We start from the raw sequence: 12,531 nt of genomic DNA, 5'->3' as shown, positions 1-12,531 counted from the left end.
TTTTGGCGGATGGACTATACTCACGTTTGCTCATTTATGTCACTGTATACTTAATCTAAATGTAAATTTGGGTATTTACCTAAGTGTTTATTAATTATCACATTTTGTATGATGTGGGATAGGATTTTTTAGAAGATTAGGGAGTGTTGACTGAAAGGCACACAGGTAACAGCGCCACGTGCAACTAATTAGTTAATTGTATCTTTAGCACTAGTTTGTATGCACCTTTATATATTTCACACTATAGTTTAGAGCACAACTGTACATTAAAGTGAACCCAGATAGGTTGGGTTGAAAATAAATCCTTCAGTACTTCAGCTCCTCCATTCATTGGCTCCTCCATTCACTGTTTCCATAGCTCTTTTTCACGTGCATATACAGTATATACATGTAACTTACTTTTTCTTTAATCTATCTGCTAGTGTTTTCCACATTCTGTCCTTGTCACTGTCACTACATGTATTGTTCATGTTGGCCTCGATGCCTTTCTGTTTGCTGACATTTCTCTGCAGATGTTTAGCAGCAGTTGGCTTTATCCATTCAGTATTATGAGCCTGGTAAAGGTAACAAAGCATAATGGAAATCAATATTATTTTTTTAGAAGATGTCTTTATTTAGCGCAACAGTAATAAATGTCAGTGTATTGATTTGTCCGCTGCAGCAAACAATTACTTTTTTTAAAAAGAAACCGACACTAATTAGCTGTCATAGACACAAGATGATTTTTCAGAGCATCCTGAAAAAATGATATAATGGTGAAACAGCAATTTATTACTCGTTATATAATCATTTTCACCCCTTAGACACAGAAGGCTACTTTTAGCAATGTACTTTTTTTCTTTTAGATGAAAGGCACAAAAAGTTTAATGAAACCAAGAAAAAAATGTTTAATAATGCACTGTGTGAATGACCATTTACATTTACTTGCTCTTTTTATTTTTTTTGTATTGTTTTGAACAAAACAGCTTGGATCATTTTGCTAAAAGAGGTAATATTCACTATTGGTTAAATGAACGAGTGTGTAAAGAAAACATTCAATCATGCACAGAAGTGATTAAGGCTGATCTATAGGCATGGAATACATACATTGAAGTTGTTTTACAAGCCAAAGGATTTGCATTTATGTTCGTCCATTTTGAAGTTAGCACAGTGCTGCCACACAGCACACATCACATCCTTATTGGGAAGAGCAGAAGACCTTCTTTTTCTGCATTTAAATATTACAACCAGTTTTTGAATAGAAAGACTATACTTCTTCCTACAGGAATGCCCATAAATTGGTCTTCAAACTGAGATAAAGCCAACATCAACATAAATCAACAGGAGTTCTTCCTCCACAATGTGACCATCTATCAGAATGGGACAAAGTGCAATATGTACTTCACCTTTGGGGGATACAGTGCCTTGCGAAAGTATTCGGCCCCCTTGAACTTTTCAACCTTTTGCCACATTTCAGGCTTCAAACATAAAGATATAAAATTTTAATTTTTTGTGAAGAATCACCAACAAGTGGGACACAATTGTGAAGTGGAATGAAATCTATTGGATAATTTAAACTTTTTTAGCAAATAAAAAACTGAAAAGTTGTGCGTGCAAAATTATTCGGCCCCTTTACTTTCAGTGCAGCAAACTCACTCCAGAAGTTCAGCAAGGATCTCTGAATGATCCAATGTTGTCCTAAATGACTGATGGTGATAAATAGAATCCACCTGTGTGTAATCAAGTCTCTGTATAAATGCACCTGCTCTGTGATAGTCTCAGGGTTCTGTTGAAAGCGCAGAGAGCATCATGAAAACCAAGGAACACACCAGGCAGATCCGTAATACTGTTGTGGAGAAGTTTAAAGCCGGATTTGGATACAAAAAGATTTCCCAAGCTTTAAACATCCCAAGGAGCATTGTGCAAGCGATCATTTTGAAATGGAAGGAGTATCAGACCACTGCAAATCTACCAAGACCTGGCCGTCCCTCTAAACTTTCAGCTCAGACAAGGAGAAGACTGATCAGAGATGCAGCCAAGAGGCCCATGATCACTCTGGATGAACTGCAGAGAACTACAGCTGAGGTGGGAGAGTCTGTCCATAGGACAACAATCAGTCGTACACTGCACAAACCTGGCCTTTATGGAAGAGTGGCAAGAAGAAAGCCATTTCTCAAAGATATCCATAAAAAGTCTCGTCTAAAGTTTGCCACAAGCCACCTGGGAGACACACCAAACATGTGGAAGAAGGTGCTCTGGTCAGATGAAACCAAAATCAAACTTTTTGCCCACAATGCAAAACGATATGTTTGGCGTAAAAGCAACACAGCTCATCACCCTCAACACACCATCCCCACTGTCAAACATGGTGGTGGCAGCATCATGGTTTGGGCCTGCTTTTCTTCAACAGGGACATGGAAGATGGTTAAAATTGAGGGGAAGATGGATGCAGCCAAATACAGGACCATTCTGGAGAAAACCTGTTGGAGTCTGCAAAAGACCTGAAACTGGGACGGAGATTTATCTTCCAACAAGACAATGATCCCAAACATACAGCAAAATCTACAAAGGAATGGTTCACAAATAAACGTATCCAGGTGTTAGAATGGCCAAGTCAAAGTCCAGACCTGAATCCAATCGAGAATCTGTGGAAAGAGCTGAAAACTGCTGTTCACAAACGCTCTCCATCCAACCTCACTGAGCTCGAGCTGTTTTGCAAGGAAGAATGGGCAAGAATTTCAGTCTCTCGATGTGCAAAACTGATAGAGACATACCCCAAGCGACTTGCAGCTGTAATCGCAGCAAAAGGTGGCTCTACAAAGTATTAACGCAAGGGGGCCGAATAATTTTGCCCCACTTTTCATTTTTTTATTAGTTAAAAAAGTTTCAAAAATCCAATAGATTTCGTTCCACTTCACAATTGTGTCCCACTTGTTGGTGATTCTTCACAAAAAATAAAATTTTTATATCTTTATGTTTGAAGCCTGAAATGTGGCAAAAGGTTGAAAAGTTCAAGGGGGCCGAATACTTTTGCAAGGCACTGTAAAATAAGAATTAAAAAAATGCGAGAGTTACATTTTCTAAAGTGAGAGGGAATCTCTCGGGTTTTGGGGACTACTCCAAATTGTTAGAATTCCCATCACTTTCTTTCTCGGTGACAGTGGTCATCAGTACTAATAGCAGAGTGAATCTTTCCAGTGAGGACACAGAGCAATTAAAACATGTGCACTGGGTCTAATTCTTTTCTAATCTATCCAAAACCAATAAAAAAGGTTTTGCCTAGAGATTTACTTTAGTGTATGACATTAATAGTATATCTACTTGCTTTAAACTGCCTCACACATAATTGGGTGTTTGTACACCCAATTATGTGTAACAACTGCAGGTTAAAGAGTCACATTTACTTCTTTGATAAATCATACCCTTAATATTTTGTGCCTAATATGAACATGGTTGTGAAAGAATATCTCTGCACACCAATTCAAATATATCTAGTATTCAGTACGGTAGCTTCGTCCACTCACAAAAAAAGTTTCCCACAGACTCGATGTCTGCCGAGGGCCCGCGATCATGACATGGGGCGACAGAACGGGGAGATGCCTAAGTAAACAAAGCATTTCCCTGTCCTGCCTAGAAACATGACAGAAAAAAAAAGGATGTCAATTTTGTTTGGGTGCAACGTCGCACGATCGCACAACTGTCAGTTAAAGCAACGCAGTGCCATATCGCAAAAAGTGCTCTGGTCAGGAAGGGGCTAAATTCTTCCGGGGCTGAAGTGGTTAACTAACAGGAGACAGTTGACACTAAAAACTGTCAGCACATATATTTTGCTTTAGGTTTTTTTCTCCAGTACTACCTGAAGCCATTTCAAAGTGGCTATGCAAGTACAAACTTTATAGATTTCAGTGCCAGTTCATTATCCATCATAGTTTGTTCTGACTTACAGCTCTTTGTTAGAGTTGCATGACTTATGTGTAAGTAGGTAGAAAATAACTAGTTAGGCGCTGTCCTGGATGGAAAGGTATAAGTTAATGCTTTCCCAGTTCTTTGGTCTTTTGGCAGATTTTTCTCTCGGCCTGACCCACTGATTCTGTGCTATAAAAAGGGACAGGGGTCCATACTCGAGAGAGCTCGGGATTAGAGAGTTTGAGGTCAGAGAAGAACGTTAGGGATCTAGAGCCCATAATAGGACCGAGAAAGAAAGAGATCCAGGACCCAGGATGAGAGACGGAGAACAATGGCAAATTTATGTCGCTCACTACTACCTGGATGTAAAGTCATCAGAACTTTGAGTTAGCCCCGAAGACACCAGCTACTGGGGGATGCCTCTGATGGACTCTACAATTACATTGACACCACCTATGCAGGTATTCCATGGCAGGGTTAGGGATGTAGCAAAAAATGATGTTTCTAAATGTTGGACAATGCAATACCGTTTTGCACTTTTCTAAGTAAAGTTTGGAAACTTTGTCCCCGCCTGGTCTGAAGTTATTCAAAGGGGTGTAATGCAAGTAACCGGCACCACCTCATGGTTCAGGTCACTAGATACTTGGGGTATGCAGCAGTGTCTGCTGCGCAAATTTTTTTTGGGGGGGGGGCGTAAATAAACAAAAAAAAACATCAACTGCAGCCTCACTGTGCCCATCGGCGCGGCCACTGTACCATCAAACACACAACTGTGCCATCAAACGCTGCCACTGTACCATCAAACACACACCTGTGCCATCAAACGCTGCCACTGTGCCCATCAATTGCCATCACCATGCCCATCAATTGCCGTCACTGTGCCCATCCAACGTAGCCACTGTACCATCAAACGCAGCTACTGTGCCCATCAAACGCAGCCACTGTGCCCATCAAACGAAGCCATTGTGCCATCAAACGCAGCCACTGTGCCCATCAATTGCCGCCAATGTGCCCATCAAATTCTCCCACTGTGCCATCAAATGCTCCCACTGTTCCCCATCAAATACTCCCACTGTGCTCCATCAAATACTCCCACTGTGCCATCAAATGCTCCCACTGTGCCATCAAATGCTCGCTGTTTACCATTTTTAATGCCTATTAGAGCCTATGGCTCGATTTAGGTGCTTCATAAAAATACCCCGCTGCTGTAATTCAGGTGCCCGGCACTCCAAAAAGGGGCCAGGCACCTGAATAGCGGATGACAGCGGCGGCCATGGATAGATTCATGCATTGGTGATATAGAGGGGTGGCCGGAGAGAGGGGAGCGGCGCCCTTATGGACACACCGCCACTGGTATGCAGACAACTCTGTAAGAGTTAACACAGTGTGGAGTACAAGTAAGTGGTTACCTAGAGTAAGGGAAGTTCACCAAGCAGTCTGTGGTTAAGCGTGTGCCTGAGATAGGTGGGATAGCCTCTTGCAGGAGGGAGTTGTTGCCGGAAATCTCTCTGTGAGTTCCCATAGCAAAGGGAGCAGACTGGCATTGCAAAAGTCCCCAGCCTGTGCCCAGTTACGGAAGAGGAAGGGACCTCATACCATTACTGGGAGTGTGGTAGTGGTGAAACGCTGAATACGTGGACCTGGACAAGGATCAGCATGTCCCTCCTAAATGCAAATCACAAAGACAGTGTACAGTGTACTGATGAAGTCACGTGACCAGTGACGATACGCGTCGGAACGAGGATACCGGAAGTGACGTTCGCATACACGAGCGGATTGCTCGTCCGTTTTAAAGCTGTATTTTATCGTATGTTTGTGAGTACCTCTTTTTACATATCGTTATAATAAATTTTACGAACGTACTTCACCATCCGAGTGTACCTCTATCTTTCCTATGAGACCTCTGGGAGTTATACTGAAGCCAAAGATCTATATGGAAACTATCTGAGAGGAAAAATACCTACCTGAGGGGACCAATATCCACCTGCTAGGAATTGGGATAGAATCCCTGGACCCTTGTTTTTGCTGCTTGATTTGCTGTTTACCTTACAGCAGTAAGGTAAGGGGCCATTTTACCTAGTGTGCCGTGTATACTGGAGACACAGAAATTACAACACGATTGCTGGCACCTGTTTTTCTTTTTGAGAAGCACCGAACAAGTCACTGAGCACCTATTTCAGCTTTTATATAGACTGTCTTATATACATATTTAATAATTTTTTTATTTATATTTTTTAAGAAGATTACGGAACCAATTATCACTGTCACTTTATTTAATTTCACTAAAGACTGTATTTTACCATTTTTTTCATGCACTATGAATTGCACGTTTTAACATAAGACATTTGCACTTTATGGAATATTTTTTCCTTTTACTTAGTTACTTATGTTGATATATAAACACATGATTTCTGGAATTTAAGTTTCATAATACACTAGCACAAGGCACCTTAATTTTTATTTAAGATAGGCTAGTTGATTTATAGCTAGATTTCATTTCTTCCAGTACTAGGCTCTTTATATTTATATTTATATCTAGTTCAGGTAGCGCAACACCATCTGTTTGATTTTCACTTTTATTATCTGGGGGTTAGGGTTCATACCCCTGTCGGTAGTTTGCTGCAACCTATCCTTTTAAATAGTTTAGGCCCTTGACGACAGCGCGGGGATACCTTAAACCAAATTAACTGGAGAACAGTTACAGTGTAAGTGTACATGGTGTATGTTCGTCTAAGAGTAGAGGCCTGACTTTCGAGTGCTCCCCCACAGCAGCCTCAGCCTTGTCCCGGGGCATTGATGAAACCAGCACGAGAGTAAAAGGTACCCCATGTATAATAAAGTTAACCTGTCACAGGTACCTAGCATAGCCCAGAAGAACCCACTCTGGGGTAGGCCTCTCATGTGACTCTTGCTTGGCACCCAATGAGGAGGGAAACATGGAGGACATGACGACCACCCTGCCACCATGACCTGCCATGATTTTACTTAAAATGTGCCTGTGCTCTGAAAACCAATCTTAATTTTGCTTTTATAGAACAGCTACCTACAGGGTAACATTTCTATACTCACATGGTATTATATATCCCCAGCTGGGTTATGTAGAGTGTGTATTTTCTCATTATCAATCCAGACAGTATTAACATGGCCATTGATATTATAAAGTACTTCTAATAGGAATACAAAACTTTTTTTTTTGTTTGTTTTTTGTTACTCACACAAACATACACACCTAAAATCCTGAACAGGCAGTTTTTTGCCTATGAGTGATTATGGGCAGAAAATGTAATGTCTTTTAAAGCATATCTAAACCAAAAAACTAAAATGTATGATTTTCACCTGGTGATCCTGCCATTAACACCCTTGTAGTCCTAGTATGACAACGTTCACTTGACCTTCTGTGTCAGAACAACAGAAACAAGAGAGGACTATGGGACTCCTTTTCTTTCCTATTGTCCATAACATAGATGGGCATGGTTCTGTAGTCATCAGAGAACAATGTAATTGATAACAGTTAACACAGACGGTTTTCAGTTCACTGGAATTCTGGCAGGATAAATAAGTGTACTTATCAAACAGATAAGAAAACACTTTCAATGGTATAGTTAACAAACCAAAAGCTAATTAGGACAAAAAAAAAAGAGTGCAGTGCTTTTTTTCAGTGAAGCCCAGCGCAACATTTCACTGTACTGCACCATGCTGAGCCCAATAGAAGTTACTGAAATCTCCCTTTGTGACATTTCAATAAAGTTTGCACAATAAAAGGTAAACATCATGATGCGCCAGATTTGGTCCTTTAGCACTGTTCCTATCAGCGCACACCAGTGGCCATGCATTCAGGATAACTACTGGTGTGAATGACCTATAAGCTCAGTCAGCCCTGGTGCTGTCCATCAGTAACCTTAGACATGGAGATTACTAACTTCATACAGACCCGACAAAACTGGGGTAATGCTTTTTCATTTTATGTTTATTACAATCATTGATTTGGAGTTTTTAAAGTCCTGGGTCATGAAAATCGTGTACCAAAAAGTCATTTTGTTTGGGTTATTGAAAGTGTTGGCGAGGTTGTAAGCAGACCAGTAGGAGCAGATATTTCAGTTTTTTTTTTTTTTTTTTTGTTTATTAAATGTTCTATTACTTCTTACAATTAATATACACTTTAATACATTGACATGACTTTACCTTATTACTCTGAAAACAATTCTTGAAATCCTCAAAAGAAATGCTAGAATGCCGAGACAGATTTAATCTGTAACAATTAAAGTACTTTTATTATTATCTGAATCAGATTTGAACAATGTAAGTCTATACTAACTCATTTATATATGAAATATACAGTATTATTTGCTGAATAATTTTCCTATGAGCGTAATGTTAACTTAATGCCTTTAAATATGTCTTTTCTTTATTGCAAAACACTAAATTGTCAAATACATTTAATATCAATGCCCGCAATTCAATCCCCTTTGAGAAAATCTTAATAAAGTAGGCCCCAAGATGAAGTTGTCTTTTAAAACCAACACTTCTGGAAGTGACTCCCCTCAGTGACCTTTAAAACCTCCAACAGGACACACTAATGACATTGGGGTCCCTGAAAGGAACCACTCAGTTACTTGGGGGAAGGAGGAAGGGAGATCCAGAAGATTAAAACCCTTGGTATTATCAATTTCAGAAGATAATTTCTGATTTTTCATCAATGGACTGACATTCGATGATGCAGGCAACAGGAGGGGGGTATTAACTCCCCTAAATGGTTTATTATCCTATCTAAGGGATCAGATGCAGCCAACCAAAATCACAGTGGGGATAATGTTATGAAGAATCTGGAAATAACTGTCTCATTTGTGCTCATGTGACACATGGCCATACATTGTTTTACAGCATAAAAGGTAGATAATTTGCCATCAAACAGTTTGTGATGTGCTCCTCCAATTTTGTAGTCTATAGCCCCATACACACGATCAGACTTTGTACAAACTTTCCTGTGGACTTTTGTACAAAGGGCATTGGCCATAAGTTTGTATTGCATACACACGATCTAATTTTTTAGGCAACAAACACGAACATAGTGACGTTTCAATGTACTGACGACACTTCAAAAGAGGACGTTCAATTACTCCAGCGCCACCTTTAGGCAACTTCTGTATTGTTGTCTGATTTTTTGCATTGGTTCTGAGCATGCGTGTTTGTACTTTGTACAAAAGTCCTATGGTTTTCTGTATACACGATCGGACTTTGCTCCATCAGACTTATCAAAAAGTCAAAAAGTCTGATCGTGTGTACGGGCCTTAAGTTATCTCCTTCTATATGGCCTCAGTTAGATGAGGTAGAACCATCAGACCTTTGCGAGTCAGGTTTGGTGAACATTGAAGGAACATTGAGAAAGGCCTTACTAAATTTACTGCCATTTTGCAATAACAAAGAATCCAGTCTGGCTAAGGTGGTCGCTATTCAATCTATTTCCCCTAGTCTTCCAAAGGGAGAGAGTTTCAAAAAGCACTGTTGTTAAGAGACTTCTGGTTAGACCGTCTAGCCCATGGTGTGCTAAAAGGAAGATTTGATGTACATACCATGCCCTAATTTTGGGGCATTCCCCTTACAGTTTCATCTTAAATCCACAAGTATGGGGACACAGGTATATATATATATATATGTGTGTGTGTGTGTCCCTACACACAAGTCTGTATATTGTTGATTCATGTGTTGAGGTTTACAGACACAGGTCCCCTCCATAAAGTGAGCATATTAAAGGTGTCACCCATAGTATGTATGTAGTGGTGCTATCAGTATCCTTTTTATGAGAAAGAGGCATATCTATAGCCCTTATATGCCTCCTATTTTTAAATAATTTTTGACTCCTTATTTGTAAGTCTGTTTTTGTGTATATTGTATATGGATGTGACTTGGCTAATAGAAGAATTTTATTGAATCCACTTTAAAGAGGGTTATTTGTTTATTCTCCTCCATAATTTGTTGAATGATCACTATTGTATTTTTCCCATGATTTACAGGATTTATAATTACAGCTGCTTTTATATTTGTATATATATATATTTACAGTATATTGTATTTATTTTAACTAGAAATTGTTCTGTTAGGATTAATTGTTGCACTCTTTTAGATATTAACTTGAATTTATTTCATGGCATATAAAGTGAGTCGGTTTCCTTTAGATTGTATGATGGGGTTCACCTTCACATATACTGCATATACACATTTATATACATTTTTTAATATGTATAGATTTTTCCATGTATGTGGCAGGTTCTCCAACCACTTCCAACCTAAAACATTTACTTAACTGTTTCCAAAGTTTTGAGCATATTGAGAGTGCATGTTGTTGTGAACTATGAAGGAAATTATGCATTATTGGGCTAGTCCGTGTAATAGCGATGAAGGTATTTACAGGGTTAATCCTTCTGGTCAGCCTTTGTTAATCTTGGAGGCTATATGCCCTAGTTAGGCTGAAGAAGATGATATCCTCACCGAAAAGCATTCCGATAGTCCTTGTTTGGTTTCCATCCTGTCAGCTAGAGAGTGGAGGTTCTGATCAGCATAGAAGACAGCACTTGACAAGCGGAAGCTGTCAGACTTGACTCGCTCCCTACCTGAGAGCAGTGGTTCGCTGGACTAACCATTTATGTGATACAGTGGAGGATGATTTCACTGCTGCATTTTATGTGGTTTATGTAATAAATGATTTTATATACTACAATATGGGGGAGATTTACTAAAACTGGTGCACTCAGAATCTGGTGCAGCTGTGCATGGTGGCCAATCAGATTACAACTTCAATTTGTTCAGTAAATTTGATGGTAAAACCTTTGAGGATGATTGGTTTGATTGGTTTCTATGTAGAGCTGCACCCAATTTTGCACCCTTCAGTTTTAATAAATGAGAGCTCTCCTGTACCACTGTTCTGCTATTCTTTTTCATTTGTAGGCCCATGCCTAGGGCAGCAGTGTAGACACCACGCCTTAAAATGTTTCATTAAAATGCAACAACCATTTCCCTCTTTAGGTCAGTTGTGGACACTTAAAGTGGTTGTAAACTCTCCCCCACAACTTTGTGCCATGTAAATCAGCATAAAAAAACCCTAATGAACACTGCTTGTAGATATCTCCTTACTTGCTTAGTATTGTTTTAATCCTTTTTGTTCTTTAGAATGACGTCACTGAGCATGCCCAGATCTCCCATTATTTATGGCTCTGTGTATTTGTCTATCTATTATCAGGACTTCTTACAGCACACACCACTGAAATCCCAGGAGACTGCAGAATCATTCAGAGCTTCCTCCTACACCCCCATGTGACCATGTGACATCACATGCAGTGTAAACCTGGCCATCGGACAGCATTACTGCAGTCTTATCAGCTGAAGCTGATAAGACTCACAAAGGCAAACACTAGATAATCGGCACAAGTAAATACTATGAAATAAAACAAGTCAGCTATGAACAGGTAAGCAGGGTTGCCATAGAAACATTGGAAGTGCTCAATATAAAGGCGGAAATACACTCCATTGTGGACTCAGAAAATAATACTTAAGATGGCGCTGCCTAACCTCTGCAAACCCTTTAAACAGTAAGTAATATGCGATTTGGGCTGGATTATAGTGGCTATAGTTTGATAATTACCTATTATAATGGACTAAATGAAAATAAGCATCAGAGTGGGAGAGTTTTTTCTTCCTCTTTAAGGATAATTTCAAGAACAGAACTATAGAGGGAAGGGGGTGGAAGAGATGTTGAGAATTGTCAGAAGACTCAAGAAGAATGAAAATAATGAAACCATCCCCTTTTTCACAAATCGGCTCTGCCTGTAGCACCCATCTTTTACCAGCCGCACTAAACTGAATTATGTTTGCAATGGTTTACTGCAAACATTTTCATGCCAATATTTGTAATAGCTTATAAAAAGGCTTAGCTCTCTGCATGCTTAAAGTGATTCATGACATTTGACCTAGGCATATATATCTGTAGTGTTTACTTCTCTCTCTTTAAAGCTCTAAGTGCAGTTTCTTTCTGCTGCTCCGTCCCTCTGTTATCAGCAGAGTCACGTCTAACAAGTTCTCTGACACAGGACATAACAGCAGCTGAAAATTTGGGTCGGAGGAGGGAGCTTAGAGGGAGAAAAGCAGAGAGCTTGTCTATTCACAATACAGCTCTTCATGTTCCTTCCTTACTCTTTCTATGTGGAGTGGGGGTGTGTGCCTTTCCTCCAATGAGCTCTCACACGGTGTATGCCCAGACTCCACACCCACTGCTGAAAGAGGAAGAAACACAATCTGCACTTTCCAAAGAGTGTAGAAAGGGAAAAGACAGCAGATATACATGTAAAACTTATTTAGGGAGATTTGTTTAATCTCTGTATATCATCTGAGGCTGTTCACTTCACTGGGTATAGGAGAGGGTTTACATGCACTTTAAGTTTACCAAATATTTATTCCAACAAGACATGATCCAAAGACATGATCCAAGGTTAGCTATGTATAAACAGTTAGGTGTTTTAGGTGTTTTAATCATTTATTTTGAGCCGTTCTGTCTCTTTGCTTTACAGCATAACCCAACCTTGACTTTCTTTACTATAGCCATAGTAAATAAATTATTTTTAACATGCTATTAAATTGCTGCAGGTGGACAGAATG

At 39.5% G+C, this 12,531-nt stretch overlaps 1 protein-coding gene across 1 annotated transcript in view; it reads right to left on the bottom strand.

Annotated features, from left to right (window-relative positions):
- Window positions 1–12,531, bottom strand: part of LOC143962069 (EF-hand calcium-binding domain-containing protein 6-like) — a 162,469-nt gene that overhangs the window by 104,710 nt on the left and 45,228 nt on the right. The window contains exons 5-6 of the mRNA XM_077471403.1: window positions 8,068–8,134; window positions 400–554 (exon numbers count right to left, since the gene is read on the bottom strand). Of these exons, the coding sequence (XP_077327529.1) occupies window positions 400–554; window positions 8,068–8,134 (222 nt within the window). The remainder of the gene's footprint in view (window positions 1–399; window positions 555–8,067; window positions 8,135–12,531) is intronic.

The sequence above is a fragment of the Lithobates pipiens genome, unplaced genomic scaffold (genome assembly GCF_037356315.1).
Source record: "Lithobates pipiens isolate NorthernLeopardFrog02 unplaced genomic scaffold, aLitPip1_a1.2 Scaffold_8, whole genome shotgun sequence".
Lineage (NCBI taxonomy): Eukaryota > Metazoa > Chordata > Amphibia > Anura > Ranidae > Lithobates > Lithobates pipiens.
The sequence above is the reverse complement of the archived record's forward strand: the minus strand, read 5'-3'. Positions and strand labels throughout refer to the sequence as shown.